This window comes from Lissotriton helveticus, chromosome 7 (genome assembly GCF_964261635.1).
Source record: "Lissotriton helveticus chromosome 7, aLisHel1.1, whole genome shotgun sequence".
NCBI classification, from domain to species: domain Eukaryota; kingdom Metazoa; phylum Chordata; class Amphibia; order Caudata; family Salamandridae; genus Lissotriton; species Lissotriton helveticus.
This window is the reverse complement of record NC_136068.1, coordinates 1,705,115,891-1,705,136,375: the sequence shown is the minus strand read 5'-3', so window position 1 is coordinate 1,705,136,375 and position 20,485 is coordinate 1,705,115,891. Positions and strand designations below refer to the sequence as shown.

At 41.8% G+C, this 20,485-nt stretch overlaps 1 protein-coding gene across 1 annotated transcript in view; it reads left to right on the top strand.

The window, feature by feature from the left end:
• Positions 1-20,485, top strand: part of LOC144769651 (IgGFc-binding protein-like) — a 1,105,637-nt gene that overhangs the window by 951,938 nt on the left and 133,214 nt on the right. The window contains exons 23-25 of the mRNA XM_078653826.1: positions 4,306-4,873; positions 12,629-13,224; positions 14,786-15,362. Coding sequence (XP_078509952.1) covers positions 4,306-4,873; positions 12,629-13,224; positions 14,786-15,362 — 1,741 coding nt within the window. The remainder of the gene's footprint in view (positions 1-4,305; positions 4,874-12,628; positions 13,225-14,785; positions 15,363-20,485) is intronic.

Here is a 20,485-nt window from a genome sequence, read left to right as displayed (position 1 = left end):
CCATCTAGCCACTTATACATCCGCTCATTCTTCAATACAGCTTGGTATATATATATAATACATATTTAAATTTTAAACAAAACCACATTCACTGGATGATGTCATCGGTGATGTCATTTGAGATGTCATCAGTGATGTCACCAGTGATGTCAATGACCATGTCATGAATGATTTAATATTTTATTTATTTTATTTATTTTTGCTATTTTTAAAGCGCACAAATACCCCTAAGGGTGTCTCGGCGCTATGTGACGTCATCAGCAGTGCATTGCGGGGCGTGAGTTATAGTTAGCTGAACTAACTATAACTGGGGAATTTCTATGGTTTTGTATGAGTAAAATGCCCAATTAACTATTACATGCCTGAAACCAATGTTTTTTTCACTGGATATATATATAAACAGTCACAATCCTGGCCCACTTTGTTGCTGATAATGTCTTCCAGGTACTGACCACACACACGGAGAAGAAATAGTCTTCAATAAAGTGCTTTAATAGTGCCAATAGTACATACTCTGTATCAGGCTAGTGCCTGCCATGACGCGTTTTAGCCGTCAAAACGCGGCCATGATCACATATATGGAGGGAGTGGAAAATGTTGCTCCCTAAATCTATAACGCAAAGCACTCACACTCCAGGCTTGTAAATGTGTCATTTTATGATGGGCAACGCGTTTCGACCAAGTAGTCTTTATCACAGTCTGATTTGCTCTTTTTAATACTTCGCTTAATTGCAAAAAAAAATACATAAACACAAAACAGGGACAACTCGGGTGGGTGCATTCATGGATAGGGAGCACAGACTACAGTAGATGTAAATTAAGACAGATTCATATGGGAAAAACGTTATTTTCATACTGTAAATACATCTCAACACATTATAATTGTAAATGGTGACTGGCAAGCACTAAAAAGTTGCATTATTGTGTGACATTCAAATAAATTCATCATAGTGTAAAAAACAACAAAATAGGAGCTCACTCAATCTCTGTTTCTCTGTTGAAAAATTACAACTCATCTCATAAACAGTGTTCCCGCACAAGGAATTGGTCACAAAAATATGTGCTGCTACTCTTGACCTCAGTCCCACAAAATGTATATAAAATCAAATGCCAACATACATTTCTTCCCTGTGATGGAGGCAAATTGTTACCAGTGTTTATCGTACCTGGGTGGTGCCTCTTTTATTGACATTGCTTATCCACAGTCAAGGTCATTTGAACAAACATTCTATGAAGTAAATCACAAGGCGAAGTCTCAAAAAAACACGCTCCCCATGCGACGAAAAACATCTAACATGGTCAAGTGACCTGTTTCACCTAATTTGCTGGTGTAACCCGACCCATTCTATGAAATTATACATACATAAAAACACATCTTAAAATAAAATACTATTTTTTGCGGCATATTATATTATACAGCCAGTACCCATCTGTTAAGAGACAGAATACATCAACATAATGCACTGTCACTGCTTGTCCATAAAACAAAATGCAGTGCAAGAATTCAAAGCATAAAACTTTCACATGGTGCAAGAATGGGAAGGGGGGCTTAAAATAACTGGAGGAAGCTGTTTGGATGGTAGCTTCTGGTGATTGGGACACATTTCAAAGAAAAAGGGAATACTTCTTTGAAGATTTTGACTGGAGAAACTGTGAGCGAAAGAGAGGATTCTCAACCAGCAAAACAATAAAAACAGATATAGGTGGAAAGTGGTAGGGTTTAGGGTTTCAGGATAAGACAGGAACATGGTCTGATACTCATCCAATATGCATAAACGATTCTTCGTCATTGTTCAAGCCTCTCAGGGATTTGCTATCGAGGAGAATAATGTATTTCCAGTCCAGAATCATCAACTTCCTCTCGCTGTTGCCCCCTCTTGGTGTCACTGCGATCTTCGAAGACAAAAAAAAGTCAGAGTGACAGGATGTTTCTCATGCTCAGAAAACCAATGCCTAGCCACTGGGTAGTTGGGGTCCCCATTCATGATGGCTCTTAGATGCTCAAGGGTGCTTTTTTTGACTGGAAAAATAGTGCTGCCCATGTACATGCGACCACATGGGCACACCAAGACATAAGCACAATAGTCACTGTTGCAATTGATAAATTTACCAATGTGCTCAGTTTTACCAGTGGGCAGTGTGTACATTTTAAACTTCTTACTTGTTATTCAAGCTGTGATGTGTCCACATTTATGGAAGCCTTGTTGTTCTTGCAGCCACCTCTCTGGTATGCTCATGTACCTCTTTACCACCATATCCTTCAAGGATCTAGCCTTGCGATATGTTACCTGGGGATGAGAGTTATCTGGTTCCCTATAATAGGATCATTCTTCACCAAGTTGCAATGTCTCTTAAGCTTCTATCTGATGATGGGAGAATCAGAATTGAAAGTTTTAATCATCCTAACTTTCTTGCCTTAGTAATTAACCCTCTGCATTTAAATCAATAGGTTTTCTTGGGGAGCTAGGCTGCCTTGGCACTAGCTGTCTTAAATAACTTGGAGGGATAACCCCTTGCCTTACATCTGTTTGTATTTTCTCTCTTCCTCTTCCCTATAGGCTTAGGATGTACTACAATTCTGCCTGGCTCTTCGGAGAATCCCAAATTGCTCCATAAGAGCTTCTGTGGTAGTGACTGTTGGCAGGTAGTATTCTATTGTCAGAAGTGGCCTTTTGAATAGACTGGTCTTCACAACCAGTGGACTTCCAACACTCTGTGGAAGACATATGGAGACCGCTGATGGTTGCTGTGGCATTGCCTCCTCAAATACCGTTTTCTTACCAAATTGTTTTCAGTTATAAAATGCCACCAACTCTCTGCATACAAATTCCACAACTTATCTGCGACAATTCTTTCTTTTCAACTGTTTTGACTCTTGGATAAAGGGGTCTTGGATCGTCACATGTAACATCCTGTTCTGAAGATGGCCTCATAGATTTACATCAGAAGAGACCGAAACGTTGATGCCCTAACCGATTTTCCTTTCAGTTTCTGTTAAGATTTAATCTGGGTATTTAGTTCCTATGTTTAGGACAGTCTCCATACTGTATACTCTGGGCCATATTATGAGTTTGGAGGTCCTCACCTGGGAAAGCTACCTAGCTGGTCCCAGGAAGACTGCCAAGCCCAGGTGCTGTCCACCGATTTAGGAGTTTAATCCAGGATGGGCGGGTGGTGCTGTGTCGGTATCATGGCAGTGGGTATTGTAGGCTCACAGGGGAGGATATAGAACATACTGCCACCGCGAAAGAGTCTACTGCATGTACCTGAACTGTGTGGCATGCACCACACAGTGCACGCACGAAAGTGCAATTGTAGGGGGGCAAAATATGTCCCCCCGCATTCACCTCGTGGGCAGATTCATCCCACCCTGATTAGGGTCACTGTACCAACATTTCTGCTACCTTATTCATGACGGGCCCCCAGCAATGAAATGGGAGGTGAAAATGCAAGACGTAATATGCTCGGCAGTGCCTACATCGTCACCACCATCATAGTCAGGCGCCTCTCTGTACCATATTTGCTGTGGGATCCTGGATCCCGGCGCCGTGGTGGTGGTGGTCAGACAGGCAGCATGAGTACAGTGGTCCCAAGGACCACTGTATTCGCCATAATCCTCTCTGTGGAATGGGTTGTTGTGCATTGATAACTAGCGACACCTAACTCCCATGGATTTGTCAGTTCTGTTACCATTGCTTTTGAAGTATCTCTTTGTTTTGAATCCCGAATGAAGCCATCATTCTACGAACGAAATATAATGAATTAAAAAACACACCCAGTTGCATTGATTAATTTCTTTCTTTAAATAATATAGAGACGGTTGTGCTTTAAATTGGTTTCTCGATGTCCTGATTAGACATCTGGCAAATAGTTAGAGCATTCTTTCTAAATATACTCCCAAATACATCCATTGTAGTGTTAAGTACCTGACACTAATGGACCGGCAGAACTGCCTGTTTTATCTTACCTTGCTCTAGGAAGCAGAAAAGCACGAACAATTTCCTTTAACATAGAAAGTCTTTTGAAGCCTAATTTCACTCGAGATAACTTAAGAAAATACATTTGCTATGTGTCAATTTACCGTGAAACTAATGATTATACCTCGTGACATAAAATGCAGTTTTCTTATAAATATTAAGCCACTTATTAACAGAACAGATTTACATAGTTAATCTATATTATAATGTATATAAAACGTGCTTCTCCAAGTGCATGATTTGTATTTTGCTGTAGGTACTGGAGAGGTATTGTATCAATATGTATAAATGACAACCCTGAAAGTAATCTCTTTTCTTCCTGCTACAGGTGAATGGCATTCTCACCGCACTACCAGCGTACTATCAAACCAACAAAATCCTGGTTTTCAGCAGCGGGGGACGTGCAACCATTAAGACGGATTTTGATATCAAAATTACATTTGACTGGAACAACTATGTTACAGTCACTCTGCCCAGCACGTATGCCAATGCGGTCGGTGGCCTGTGTGGAAATTACAACCAAGTTAGCAGTGATGACCTGACCATGATGAACGGGGGCACAGCTGCCAGTGTTGTTGCCTTTGCTAACAGCTGGAGGATCAGAGAAGTACCTGGGTGTACACCAGAATGCACTGGGAATTGCCCATTGTGCACTGAGGCTCAGAAGCAAGTCTACGCGAGTGAAGCGTATTGTGGAATTATCAACAAAGCTAATGGGCCATTCAGTAGCTGCTATATATCCATTAACCCGGATCCCTTCTTCATCAACTGTCTCTTTGACGCCTGTGTGTACAAAGGCCACTTCACAGTTTCTTGCAGCGCCATTGCTGCATATGTGACAGCATGTCAAGACGCTGGCATTCAGATACAAGAATGGAGAACACCTTCATTTTGCAGTAAGTTTCACCTGAATTTCTCATGTTTCATTTAACAGAGACCTTCCACCCCCTACACATGATAGGTCCTAAACTTAAACCTGACCTATAATTGTGAAGAGAAAAAAAGCCTTCCTTGGTTGACCATTACCAAAAAAAGCCAATTTTTAACTCGTGGTCTACAGTTATAACTGAGATGTCTGTCTTATCATAGGAAAACTACTTTTCCAAAAATAATAAAAGCACCACATTTTTCACAAATAAAGTACATTGAGTGTAAAACTAGTATTGTCCATGGGATATCATCCCTGTGGTTCGTGTATTTGCCATGATTTGGTGCCTCTGGTGTTACTACAAACTCCTGGGTTGTTTTTTTCTATGTTACACTTCATAACTTGTCCAACCCAATAACCACTTAATTGCTAGCTCATCAAAAAAGGGACAAACAGTTGACCAGCAAACATTAGAGTGCAATTAGATGCAAGTGTGACCCACTAAATGGCTCCCACTCCAGTTCCCATCATAAGGAATTCCATAGATTTTACTAAGATTGGGTCAGCTGCCAGGTGTAGGCCTGTAGCAGCTAGGTGCCCTCCACTTCCATTAGTCCACCAGTGTGCTATTGATATTTTATTTTAAAGATCATTGCTGAGTTAGGTGAGCGGTGGTAGAATTCTGTATGCATGGCTGTTGGAAGCTAGGTGTTCTAGACTACTAATGTTAATGTTAATGTTAATGTTAATGTTAGTGGGTATTTATAGAGCGCACTTACACCGGGCGGCTTCATGACGCTGTCCTAGACTATTCCAAAGATTCGAGGAGACAGGTATTCAGGGTACAGCTCTGCAATGGTTCATGAGCTTCCTAGCGCAAAGAACCCAGACCATCAACCTAGGTCCACTTAAATAATGCAGAATAGAGCTCAACAAGCGGGTGTCTGATGGACCATGTCTTAGCCCCACATCAGTTAATATCTATGTAGCCCCCTTGCTACAACTATCAGATCCCATGGATTCACACCTATATCATATGCGGATGACACCCTAGTTCTGACTGGGAACTTTCTTCAATTAAATGCTAGTAAAACCAAGATAATGTTTTGTGGTAGAGCTCAACTGCTGTGGTCCCCGGATTGGTGGCCAACAGATTTAGGCAGAGCACCTACCCCAAAATCTACAGTAAAAAACTGTACACTTGGACCATAATCTTACCTTGAAAGATCAGGTAGTGGTTACCACTGGCACCTGCTTTCATATGATTTTATTTATTTATTTATTTGTTTGAAATGTTTTATAGAGCGCAAACAAGATCCTGGCGGATATCAGAGCGCTATACAGACAATGAATGTTACATATACATAAAAGAAAACGAAGAGCAGATCAGTATCAAACATATGTACAGTTGCGTATTATACGAGGACGAACAGAGTAGGAAGCAACATACTATCTGTCTCGTAGTGTGAGACCAAGGGTCAGTATAATGTCAAGATTGCTTGCTTCTATGTATCATATTCATGTGAATTTGGCCATGAGGATGGCTTTTACTTCCTTTTTGAATGAGGCCGTGGGAGGGTTGAGTCTGGTTTCTGGGGGTAAGGCATTCCAAATTCTAGGTGCCATCCCAGAGAAGGATCCGTTATATATTTTTTTCTTATTGAATTTTTGAGGTAGCAGAAGTAGTTTTTCGGCATTTCTTGAGGGTCTGACCCCCCGAGATTGTCAGCTTCTGTGCCAAGTAGCTGGGGGCCTGGTGATGCATGGCTTTGTGCGTCACGCATGCCGTTTTCAGATGAATACTTGCTTCCAAGGGTAGCCAGTTCAGGAGTTGTAGATCAGAGGAAGTGTGGGAGCTTCGTTTATAACCAGTTATGAGTCTTGCTGCTACATTGATTGAGGCTCGTAATGGAGCCGTAGAAGTTTTGGGTAGTCCGCACAGAGAGACACATCCGTATTCAACTCTAGTGATAATTAGAGCTTGTACTGCTTGCTTGAAGTCATTGGGTGGCAGGAAGGGTTTTATTTTCCTCAGTGTGTGTAACTGGAAGTTTGCTACTATGCAGAGTCTTTCTACTACTTCCACTCTTGATTCGCAAAACCCTAATGCAGCCACTAGTGATCAGCTGCCTGGACTATTGCAATGCCCTCCTAGCTCCTGCAAAAGAGTCTCTACTTGCCAAACTTCAGGCAGTCCAGAACACAGCAGCTCACTTGATTCATAATATGCCGGCTGGATCAGCCTTCTCTCCCCTTCTACGATCGCTCTATGGCTTCCAATCCACATTGGAATCATTTTCAAGATCTGCTCTTTAGTGCATAAATCAGTGAACGGCAAAGGTTCCAGATACTTGGCAAAAAAATATATTCCATACCAGCCGAGCAGACCTTTAAGATCTATGGTTAAAGCTCTCCTTTCTATTTCTTGAATTGAAAAAACACGTCAGGCGGTAGAACATTCTATTACTACTGGAATAAACTACCCTGTCTAATTTGGAAATGCACACTCCACCTGCTTCTCGGAAAGCATCTCAAAACCGAGCTATTTGCATCCTAGCTCTGCCCTGCCTGTGTCCACGACAGCGCTGAGATACCCCTGCCGGGGTGATTCAAGGGCCCTACAATTTAAATTAACATAAAATAACATAACATATTCCACGTCACTGAGAGGTTCTATACCACTGTTAGAAACGGTGTCTCCGTTTGGCCACAGTGTCTAGCCGATCCAAGCGGGGACCACCACTTCTAGGCAGGGTAAATCTTGAAATACACTAGATTACCCTCTGATAGCTTGGCGCAGGGCAGATAGGCCTAACTCTGAGAGTCAAGGTGTAAAGTAATTGTGTAACACACTCACACAGTAACCCCCTGGAATGCCATAAAGAGACTCCATACAGTGGTAGAAAAATAAAAAGGCTCTATATATAAGCACCACACAAATTCACAAAGTTTGGGAGTATCCGTGTTGCAGAGATCACTGGCCAAATAATAATACCAAGATCGGAGCTCTTTTAGGAGCATTACGGTAAGGTTTGAGTCAGTGTCAAAATATTCCGGAGCCTGGGAACCCTGATGCAGTGTTGTTTCAGCATTGGAAGCTCCTGGAGGTGCGCCACAGTGTTGGGCGTCACGCTGCCCAGCACAGCCGGCGATTGTAGCACCAAAGAAGAAATGGTCGCCCCGGCAAAGAGAAAGTCAAGGAGTGCCTGTCGCAGGGTGGCCAAGTACCTGTTCTGTTTTCGCGGATGAGACGTGGCTTGCACTTATTCCTCCTGTCTTAGTGTGGCGTGTTGGGAGCGAGGCTTGAGTTCCACAAATTGCTGGCTCCGTCCAGGTGATGTTGGTGTTCGTCTTTCAGCACAAGGCTGTAGTCCCTCGGGTGCCTGTTCCTCAATGTCACCGGTTAGGTTGCCCGCGATGAGACCGGGGACAAGCGAGGAACTCCAGACTGTCCAGCGGCCTTGCTGCTGGATATGATAACAAGCCGACAGGTTCTGGGGGACACTTAAGAGTTTCTTTAGTTGTTTATTTTGCAGGGCAAAGATCAGCAGGTAGCAGGGCAACACAGCAGAGGAGGTCTGCAGTTGCTGAAAACAGTCAGTCACAGCAGTGACAATCCTCCTAGCGCGGCAGTCTTTGCTCCAGCAGAGTTTCTTGCACGTCCAATACCGTACCAAAGATTTGTGGCCAGGGCCCTATTTTTAAACCCTGGTGCCCAGCTACTAGAAGGGGGCAGACGCTTCTGAAAGAGTCTTTGAGGTGCTGGGGTGTTTCCTGTCTCACCTAACCTGGCTCCTGGCTGTCAGCACTGACACAGCAGGGTTGTTAAGCCTATTATGGGGCAGCAGGGTTTATTCAAATCTAGGTGCGAATCACCACTCCCTCCAAAAAGGTCATCTGTATGCTGATGAAGGCAGCCCTTCCTTTGTTTGGGGGAGTCTGAATGTGTGCGGCTGCTACCATGGGCCAGATATGGGTTGTTCAAGCTACAGGTACACAGAGCTAAGTGAAGGGCAGAGAAATGTCCACTCTCTTAATTTCTGAGACAGCAATGTCAAAACCCACTAGAGAGGGTTCCTCACTACTATTCCAATGATACCAAACATGACATATCTACTACTTCCCATTCAGGAGTTATCACTTAAAGGGATATCAGGTAATTCTCAATGAGCTATGGAGGGGAAGGCTTCACTGGGATGGCAGAGGTCTGTGGCAGGTATGCCAATGTCACCATGTGTTTAGGAGAGAGCACCCGCACCTTAGCCATGATCAGCAGTGGTAAAGTGCCCAGAGACCTACGTCTAACAAAAATGTGCAGTTAAAGTGTGAGGCAAAAGGGCAAAAAGGTAGGGGGAGACCGCCCTAAGGCTGACAGGTCCAACAACCACATAGAGAAGCAAGCCGAAGACAGAGTAACTTTATAAGGTTATGGAAGTCCAAGGAATCTTGTTATATCCTCATCATGTACATAAGGGCATACTTTATCCCATTTAGTACAATGTAACACCATCACTTTTTCCACAAACCATTCAAAGCCTTTGTGCATAAATATTTCAATTAAAAGAGAGAGCATATTTTCAAACTAAAATTGGAATATCTAGTGAAAAATTGAACACACTTGTTCGATATTTTTTGCGAAAAAATACTAGAAACAGTTTAATACCAGTCAGTTTTAAAAAATGCAGTAGCTTAGAATGTGTAGAAACATGCAGAAACATTTTTTTTGCTTTGAACACCTACTCCGTGACCTGAACTTCCTTTCACCTGGGCTGCTGGCTCTGGCATCAGGCACCGTGACATCGGAGCTTGACTATAACAACTTATAATAATCGAGTTCAGATGTTTCTTCTTTATATTTAGTGACTGAGTGCATCACAAGTTGCTGATTATAAACAAATTAGAGACAGGCATTTATACAGGGGTTGCAGAATCCTATGTATTATAAAACAGGTACAGAGTTGTAGGTATTATTATATCTTATTAGGATTCACCAATTTCATGTGTTTCCTGCATTAATAGAGCTTTGTGAACAGTAGCTTTTTGTGAATGGTCTTATATTGTATTCACTGTGTTTGCATTGCTCTGCTTTTACAAACAATAGAGCTTCCTGATCTTCAAAACAATTTGAAACAAGCATTGGCATAGCCAATAGGTCTCGCCTTTGGGACCTTATAAGTGTTTAGCCATGCAACAGTTGATGTTGTTGCACCAAGGATATTGTGCTGGATAACCAAACACTTATAAGGTCCCAAAGACAAAACCTATTGGCTATGCCAATGCTTGTTCTTCATTACCAAACATGAGAGGCCCTTTAAATACACGTCAGACTATTTATCAGTTACCAAAAAACACAAAATGGAGGGCATTGTGGACACAACCTAATTTAGAATAAGGCCCAATGTGCGATATATTTAATGTATAGGAAAACCAGCTCTCTGAATGCCACAGCCTCACTGTAGAACATTCTGACATTATAATATATTAACAGTAAAACTGGCAGGTTCACTATTGATTTGGCAGCCGTAAAACTCCTAAAACATTATCAGTGCAAGTCATTAACACATGCGTCTTCCAATAGCATAAGGCATGTGAAATATGTTGGTGATCTTTCAGGAGATTCACAATAGATGTGTGATGTCATGGTCACTCCTGCGACTGAAATGTTTGGAATGGATGGAAAGAGAAAAAATGGCTGTAAACAAATTGACAACATTTTCCCTATTGGAATGTGCAAAACTAAGGAAAACAGTAGGCTGAAAAGGAATTTGATCAGGAAAAGAAAACTAGAAAGTGTTGTATGGCGAAACCCGGATGCATTTACCCTGCATGCCTTTACGACGCAGGCACTACCCTGACTGTAGCGTTACCTCGTGTTACTTTACCACGCAAGCCATTTACAATGGCTTTTTTTAGGGGGAGCTGGACTGTGGAATAGTATAAATTACTATTCCACTCCAGGCTATGTAACAGTAGGTAAGGTGTTGGACTTAAAAATCAAACACCAGTCTTACAACGCTCTCCCTACAGCAAGTTGTTTCAACAATTTGCATGGTAAAGTAAAGTGTGGTTACGTTGCAGTTGGGTAGTGACTGCATTGTAAAGGCAGGTCGTTGTTATGACTGCGGGGTAAAGGATGTTTTCCCTAGAAAGATGCACGGTAAAGGACTAGAGAAAAAAATTCAATAACAGTTAGTTTTGCACAGAGAAGGAACGATAGTCTGAGACACACAGACATTAAGACCCCAATGATCACTAGAGTGGAAGGGGATGCACCATTTACAACAGTCAGTACTTATTAATATTCAGGTGTAAAGTATTAATGGAATGCTTAAAAAGCTGTTAATTTGATCTTACTCTTGGGAAATGGGGAATTATACGAGGAATGTGTTACTGACGGAACTGATCGGAATTCAGAAATGTTCAGTAACAGGAATTAACACATATATTGGAATTCAACACCTCACTCCCGAACCGGGACCCACGTTGAATATGCAAATGAAAGTTTGTGATTATATCCTTACAATATGTCACTTTTTCTCTGTGAAGTTACAACATGCTTTCTTACTGTCTCCATGTACTTACAGCACAATAGCAATGTTTCTATGTAATTACAAGATATTAATATTTTCTCTCAGTGTGTTTACATCGTGTTACTTGTTCTTAATGTATCCACAGAATAATATTACTTTTTCACAACATACTTACACCATGTCATTGTTTTCTCAACTTAAGCACATTGGGGCATATTAACAAGATGTGCTATAATAAAAGCACATCGCACATTTCCATATCGCCGGCTATCGCCGGATTTAATCGCCGTGATAGCGCGTAATTATCAACGCGCAACATTTAGGCAAAATTAAATCCGGCGATAGCCGGCAATAGGGAACATTAGCGCATGAAAACAAGCGTTGTTTTCACGAGCGAATGTGTGCCTTGATAATATGGGGGGGGGGGGGGTGGATTCAGCTTTATGATCCACACCCCCATGTTATAAATGCCTAACACCTGATCAAAGCAGGCGTTGGGAGACCTGCGATAAACAAGTTTATCGCAGGTCTCCTTCTTCCAACGACTGCCTAGATAATAGGGTGTTAACATCTCCAACCACATTTTACATGTGGTTGGATGTGGGAACGCCCACCCTGAATCCCATTAGCGTTATCTATCGCCCCCAGCGCAGGGCGATAGATGACGTCAAGAATATGTCTCTAACTCAGGTTAGAGACGTATTGGTAATAGTGCGATAAAGAAAAAAATGCGTTAGCGACTTTAAAATGTCGCTAACGCATTTATCGCTGGCTTGGTAATATGCCCCATTATTCTTTGTGTCTATTTACGTGATTTATTTTCAGTGGTGTACTAGAGCTTCATTTTCGCAGCGCATTTACTAAATATAAAATATTTTCTCAATATACTTCAACGTTTTTACTTTTTGTCCATGCAATCACAATTTAAGATTATCTTTTTTCAATGTGCTTAATAATGTATTTTACTGACACATATACGTATGCATACTTCCTTTTCTCAATATACTTAAAACATGTAATAACTTTCTAAAAAAGTTCTTACTTCATAATCTTACTTGTCAGTGGTGTTTTTACATGGCATTATCTTTTCTCAATGTGCTGATTGTATTTTAATATCTTTTCTCAATGTACTACTAACATCTTTTTCTGCTTACAGATGTACTCGATAGTACACGTTGCTTTTTCTCTGAGTGCTCACAACATTTCATTACTTTTTTGCAATTGTTTTACACCATGTTTTTTTTTTCTCTCAGCTCCTTCTTGCCCCGTCAATATGCACTACGAGTTATGTGGTAATGGATGCCCTGTCACCTGCTTCGGTCTTTCCGCTCCAGTAGGCTGCGATGCACCCTGTACAGAAGGATGCTTTTGCAACGATGGCTTCCTCTTGAGTGGAGACAAATGTGTGCCAATCGCACAATGTGGGTGTGTGTACAATGAACAGTATTACAAGAGGGGGCAAGAGTTCTATCCAAGCAGTTCATGCAAGGAGCGCTGCACGTGCGGCGACAATGGAGTTGTGACCTGCATTAATGTCCTCTGTGATGCCAATGAACAGTGCAAGGTGGTGAACGGCATCCAGGGATGTCAACCAATCAGCTTTGGAACATGCGTTGCATCCGGAGATCCTCACTACATTTCATTTGATAGCCTGTCCTTTGACTTCCAAGGCACCTGCACATACATACTGAGCAAACTAACCGAAGAAGACTCAAGACTGCGGGCATTCTCAGTTGTAGCTGAAAATGAAAGCTTTGGTAAGGGCAATGTGGCTGTTACCAGGATGGTGGCCGTGTATGTATATGGATATGCTATCATCATCGAAAGAGGGATACAGTGGAAAGTCAAGGTGAGTCTGCAACAGCATCAAAGTAAGCTTATAAGGCACCTTTCCATGTTTTAGTTCACCTGTGATGTTAAAGACATGGACCAATCATAGCATTAACACTACCACAAAAATGTGTAAGTTCAGCCCAAACCGCTAGTGCGCATCCCCTATGAACAAAAAGATAGACTTAATGCCAGCCTCATTTACATTGATTAACCCAGACCTTTAGGAGACGATTCAATTAACCCCTTGGCCGCGGCGGCAATTACGCCGCGGCGCTAGGGGGGAGGGGGGCCAGCGCCTTGCTCATGACGGAACCACTCCGTCATGAGCCGCGGTGGCGCTGTGCTTGTGACGGAATGGTTCCGTCACGGCCCCGCCCGCCTAATAGAACGCTCAGCGCAGGCGCGAAATCAGCGCCCCGCAGGCACGGCGGCCAGGCCGTGACGGAACCATTCCGTCACCAGCACAGCACCACCGTGGCTCAGCAAGGGGTTAAAAGATGATGACTATGAATAGTAATTTCGAAGGGGGATGTTAGACCTGGCATCCTTGGCGGGGTTTCCCCTGACTTCAAACAGGGTACAATTCCAACAATGAAAAACGCCATCAGTCCTGGTGTTAATGGTTGTTTTTATAAGCGCAATGCATCAGTATTCCAACTGCAAAAATGTCATGTTTCAACATTAGGACAGCGAGAGCATCATTTTGTTATAAACAGAAGAAAAAGTTACTTTCCAGTAGAAATGCTGGAAACTAACTTTTGTCTGTTTTGTCTGTTGTCACACTCCCTTCAGGGTATACTCTATACTCTCAACGTCAAGCTTGCCCATGAGGAGCTAGATCCTCTTAAGTATACCTGTCAGATGCAAGTGACCTCTCAGTCTATTTCTCAGTCTATTTCATGCCACCTCCTTGTTGCAAAAGATTGGTCTAAAGATTGTACCATGGTGTTCGAGAACTACAATGCGCGTATATTAGACACATTGACTAATTTTGAATTTACGTAGGGTAACAGGGGATTTTACCGCATGGCTGTAGACTTCCAATCCCTGAAAAGGTAGTGAGTGGTTGAAAGTTTTACTGTTTTATGATATATGCCTGGGTTGTAGTGGTATTTTTACCATTTTCCGGGACCTCATTATTAACACCTCCCTAGCAGTCTCCCTTACACGCAGGGGGTTGCACCTCGTATTCTTAGGGACACCATACATGCCTTTTCCTGATGATTCAGCATGATAGAAGGTGTTCTATTGGGCAAGTTCAGTATACACTTAGGTGGAATAATCTCTCAGAACTGATTGGCTGTTCTGCCACCATGTCTGGTGGAGCCACTTCAAAATACTGGGGGGGGGCTCAATGTCCATGCCAAGTGTACCCTAGTCAGAAGTGGGTAAGCTGCCAAAAGTTCACCCTGCCACAACGAACGCTTGAAAATGAGCTGCCAGAATCTGTGTGGTGCACACTATGCATGATGTCAAGATCTCTACTTGTCAGCACAGACTGTACACTGATGAGCCAAAAGTAAGAATTCAGGTCCAGTTTTCTAACCGTTCATCACTGTTTTTTTCTTTATTGATAGGTTGACGGAGTAATGAACAATTTACCACTAACCCTTAATGATGGCACAATATGGATCAACCAGGAGGGGATACACATTGTTCTCCAGACTGATTTTGGTCTAACCGTACTTTACGACACTGTCTATTATGTGATGATCAGCGTCCCGAGCACCTACAAGGGGAAACTGGGAGGCCTGTGTGGCAACTTCAATGGAAATAACAAAGATGAGTTCCAGCTGCCAAATAAACAGATTACCACAGATGTGAATGTTTTCGGAGCCTCGTGGAAAGTAACGATTGTCGGAGCCATGTGCACAGATGGCTGTGGGGGCACTTGTCCAATTTGTGGCCCAACCCAGATAGTACCATACAGCGCCTTGAATTCCTGTGGGATGATCAGCAACAAAAATGGACCTTTCAAAAACTGCCACAATATAGTGAACCCCATTGACTACTACAACCACTGCACGTACGACTTGTGTTCTGTGGGCTTAGTAGGAGGAGGAGACATGCTTTGTAAGAGCCTCCAGGCGTATGCAGCGGCATGCCAAGCTAAGGGGGTTACCATTGCACCATGGCGGACTGCCACATTCTGCCGTAAGTTATCTATAAGAGCAGTAAAAACCTGCTAAATGATTGGGAGCATGAAGATGTATTTATTTATTGTCGCTTCTGACAAAGGGCTAGATGTAGGTCGGTCGGTAACGGCCGAAAATCGGTATTTTCGGCCGTTACCGACCGGTAAATGAGAATTGGTATGTAGGGCCCATAATTTTACAGATTCGGTAAATTTACCGATCGGTAAATTTACCGAATCTGTAAAATACCTAATCGGTATTCATACCTATTCGGTATTTTTGATATGTAGGTGGGACTCTTCTGAGTCCCACAACCCTTACCGATTCTGTATTTTACCATCAAATATATTTGATGGTAAAATACCGATTCAGGTGTGCATGCACATGTGTGCATGCACACCTGTGCCATATGACAGGCAGACCTGCCCTTAGGGCAGGTATGCCTGCCACATGGCCCCCGAATCTTTTTTTGGGGGTGCTAGAGGGTGTCAAAGTGACACCCCCTGCACCCATGGCAAAATCTGTATTTACCGATTCGGTAAATACCGACCGGTAAAGCCCCATTCATTCCTATGGGCTTCAAAGCCCATAGGAACGAATGGGGCATTACCGGTCGGTATTTACCGAATCGGTAAATACAGATATTTACCGATTCGGTAAAAGGAACATCTGGATGTTCATACATCTCCACCCCTTAGATTTACCGATTTTTAATTACCGAATCGGTATGATTCGGTAATTCAAAATCGGTAAATCTATTTTACCTACATCGGGCCCAAAGTGTTATGTGGTTTTAACAAAATGAAAATGTAGAATAGTTTAAAAAAAAAACTATTACCTTGAAAAGTTGTAAAAACAAATCAGATACATGATAAGCGTGGTTTTGAACACTGGTAAATTGTTACAGGAGTAGCAGTGGCAGAGCCCAGGGCAGATTCTGGTGACTGCCACCAAAATTTGCTCTTTCCGCATAAAGTAGATTGCTGCGCCTTGTGGTGAAGCACAAAGTGGCAGAGTGAAATTGCTGGTGAAGTTAAGTCCTAAACATTCTTTCGGTATAAATAGTAGCAAATAAAAGAGGATATCGAACACATGGCAACATTTCTGGGCGTGAGTGTACCATACTGGTATTAGAAGCCCAACGGAAAAGGGCATAATGAGTAAAAATAAACACAAGCATTGCAGAGCCAAAAGGTCTGGCGTTGGCTGCCAGCGTTTTCACTTAAGCAATTGTTTTCATTTTTGATGTCGTGTATTTTGCAACACCTTTTATTGTTTGATAAGCTGGTGAGGCCCCCATCACTTAAAAAAAAAGTTTGAAGGCCAAAATATTTCTTGGTCTGCAAAAAGCACACATTACTAATTACTGTAGTAGTCCCATGCACCAAAGAAAACTACTGTGTGTGTCGAAGTACTCTTTTTAAAAAGGCAGCATGTCATAACTCACGGAGGAGTCGGCCAAGATGCATGCTGGAGTTGGAGGAAGAAAAATGTGTACGACACGGAAAAAGACCAATAGATGAGGCGTGGCTGAATTACTATATAACTATGTTACACACATAATTTTATAAAATTATAAGGTCTTGGATAACACCAGACCTAAAAAAAAACAATTGGTCTGCCATTGGATTCTGGGCCAGCCTCTTTGCTCATGGCTTTTTTTCTAATATTTTTATAAATCTTTATTACACATAGAACAGAATCATTAAAAAGTTAGGAAACATTTGAGGTTTGTAAAGACAGATAGAGAGGGTTGTATAGAGAGATAGCCATCCAGAGATAGATGGACAGACTGACAGACAAACAGACAGACAGACAAACAGTTTGATTTCCATACATAATCAAGATTGCTGAGATAGAGATAGTTGCCAAGATATATAGATATGTAGACAGGTTTGCAAATATAGATGTATAGATAGATAGATAGGTAGATAGATAGATAAATCAGACAAAGAGTTTGACAGAGCAGACAGAGTTTTAGACAGACAGACGAGACAGAGTTAGACAGATGTGTTGCTTCGTACTCCCAAAGAATAGAATTACAGTACTTCCCCATGGAGACCCACACACGGCAAAGCAACAAAACACCTCGAAGTAACCTTTACTCTCATAAGATGAGGTACAAAAGACAGTTTTCAGAAGAAAGCGTAAGGATTTATTTGTGCAACACTCTCTAACAGAAAGACTTTCCCAGATGTCAAATGAAACCCTATGCCAATGTATATATGTGTGTTTGTGTGTGTGTGTGGAAGCAACATTAGCACACTTAAAAGTAGGCAAATGCAACTTTTAAAAGCCTGGGATAAAATGCAAGCAGATAATAACGATAATATCACTGCAAGAAATAGTCACTGTTAAATGCAAGTAATCAGACACAAGGTATCAAAGGAAAGCATGAAAACATATAATGACATATACACTGAATACATCAGATGATTATAACCACTAGAGATTGGAATGTGCACACAGACACACTCGCACACCACAATGCTAATAGTCTGAGAAAATACATCACTATTTGCAATAACTTCATCTTAGCACACACCGGACTGGGTGAAACATAGCTGCGGTCAAGAGACTCAGCAAGCCGGGAACTGCTACACTGAAAAAGACACATCTGTCCCTTGAGGTCAAAACAAAAACCCCTTCCCAAGTAAACAGACCCCAGTTTTATAAACTTAATGCACTAGAAGTTTCCAAGAAGACCTCCTCTGCTCCAAGGAAACTTACTGGAGTTGGCCGATCCCCAAAAGCATTTCAAAGGCAAAGACATTCTTGAGTATTCTTCTGCATTCCCACAGGTTCCAACCCCTTACCTTATTGAAGCTTGAGAAAGTAGAGAAAACAAAAGTACAGAAAAAAATATTGAAAGTGAATAGCCTAAACAAAATGAGTGATCTGGGGGCCTGCTTGTGTGTGCAAAGTTAGAGCTAGAAGGAGTCCAAATTCAAGATGGCATGAGAGCATGTGAAAGCCAATAGTAAAAATGTCATAAAACTTCCCATTGTACAACATAATGCACATTTATGCACCACTGCCTAAAGCACTGCATGCTTAAATTCCCAATGTACAACACAAAGCACATTTGGGCACCACTGTCTATAACACTGCACTTAAAGTACATTAAAGACCTTTTTTCGCTCATGCTTGAAAACGCAGATCCCACATGTTCTGTTCCTGGCAAGGCTGTAACATGCAAACATTTGGAGTTACAAGGAGACACAAAAAGCAAGTGCAAAGTGAAGTAAAATGCTTATATTCAATTAAAACAATGGTAGTCAAAGGACATCACATGGTATCAATATATGGGAGAGCCGTTGGCACTTCAAAAGAGCAGATAGAGAGTTAGACATACAGACAGGTAATAGAAAAACACAAAGAGCAGACAGGGAGACAGGTAGACAGATATACAGCAAGGCAGGTAGACCAAGAGACAAGTTGCTAGATAGATAGATAGATAGATAGATAGATAGATAGATAGATAGATAGATAGATAGATAGATAGATAGATAGATAGATAGATAGATCCACAGCCACAGAGATAAATATACGAAGAGCAGACAGACATTTAGACATAAAGCCAATAGGAATAAACAGCGGAGTTGAACATTGTAATATAAATGCTAGGTGTCTATATCACGACGACATACAAGAGCACTGATAATAATCTATAAAGTAATACAAGAAGCAGGACACACAGACTCAATTGTTTAACAATATAACTCTAGTCCTCAATTAAAATGCATACCAGCATGAAATACAAGAGTGCAGTTAGAAATGCTCTTCATTGAGTACATACTAAAAAACAGAAATGGCAACTTCATTAATCGCCGGCTTCCCTTCAAACAACCTACTCAACATTCTCGCTCAGCATCACTCTCACTCGCATGTACGCCCTGCATACACAAAAGCAGAACGGGAGGTTGATCATTTTCCTACAAGGAGGCTAAACCCTGGCATGACTAAAGTATCCACAGGTCTATTCAAATTCAGAACTACACTAAGCTTAGCAAGACGTGACCCTATAAAGAATGACCAGTACTTAGGCCTGGGCAATCCTTTCAGGAGGACGGATTCCCATCACTCACCAAGGTGACATGTTTCATCATCTGGCTCTCCTCCAAGCGACCCGCTAGTGGCGCCAAGGGCTACAACCCTTACAATAAGAAGGGGAGCTCATGGATGCTTTTACTAATTCTAAATGCGCGATAGCACGCTCTTATCAGATCTGCTAGATGTGAAGAGGCGTTTTGTTAAGGAGTGATGGACGCAGTGCACATAAGTGGGAAAAGTGAATTAAAAATGAGGAGAAGGAGAAAAAAACTTTAATAGGTATCTTTTAGTGCCCTGATTAAAAACAGTGCAACAACAGTTTTAACATAATAACTGTCTGTATTGAAAGGTATGTCTACATGTTTCAGCCACTTGGATTAGATGAATCCTAGGCCTTCTTCAGGACTGTTCAAAAAGTATATTGCTTCTGCGTAAATTATGCCATCAGTGAAAAAACAAATAATAAAAACAAGTTTGAAACAATTACAACAATGTAACCTGTATCAGTAGGTTTTTATGTCCTCATCTATATAGGGAATGCTGTTAGCATCTGCAGAAAGAGAAATAATTGGTCACATACCTACAAAGCCTCGTAACTCTGGGTATATCTCATATACTAGTGACATTCCAATTATCATGTAGTTACTTGGAAAGTCAAGTGTGTCTTACCCGTATACTGTGAGGAGGACACCTCACCTCACCTGGCAACTGCTCAAGGAAATGAGGCTCCACTCTGTAGAGAAAATAAATCAGAAAGCAAAACATGTTCTGAGTCCCATCATACTCATATCCCTCCTGGGTTTAACCATCCCAGGTTCTCGGTAGTAAAATGAATTAAAACCATGTCACAACTACACATTGCTCCACACAAGTACAAAAACAGCATCAAACTAAGCCCTGGTAATATTATATATGAGACATATCAACAGGCAAGAGTATGTGACTCAAGCGTAAGAAGGGACTGAGCTCTATCCAGATGTTTAGAGCTCTGAGTTGAACTAAGAAAATAGCATATCTACGCAGAAACGTCGGGCATGCAGATGTCAGATGCTCTTTCAGGTTTATACTAGTAATTTCACTTAGCAAGCC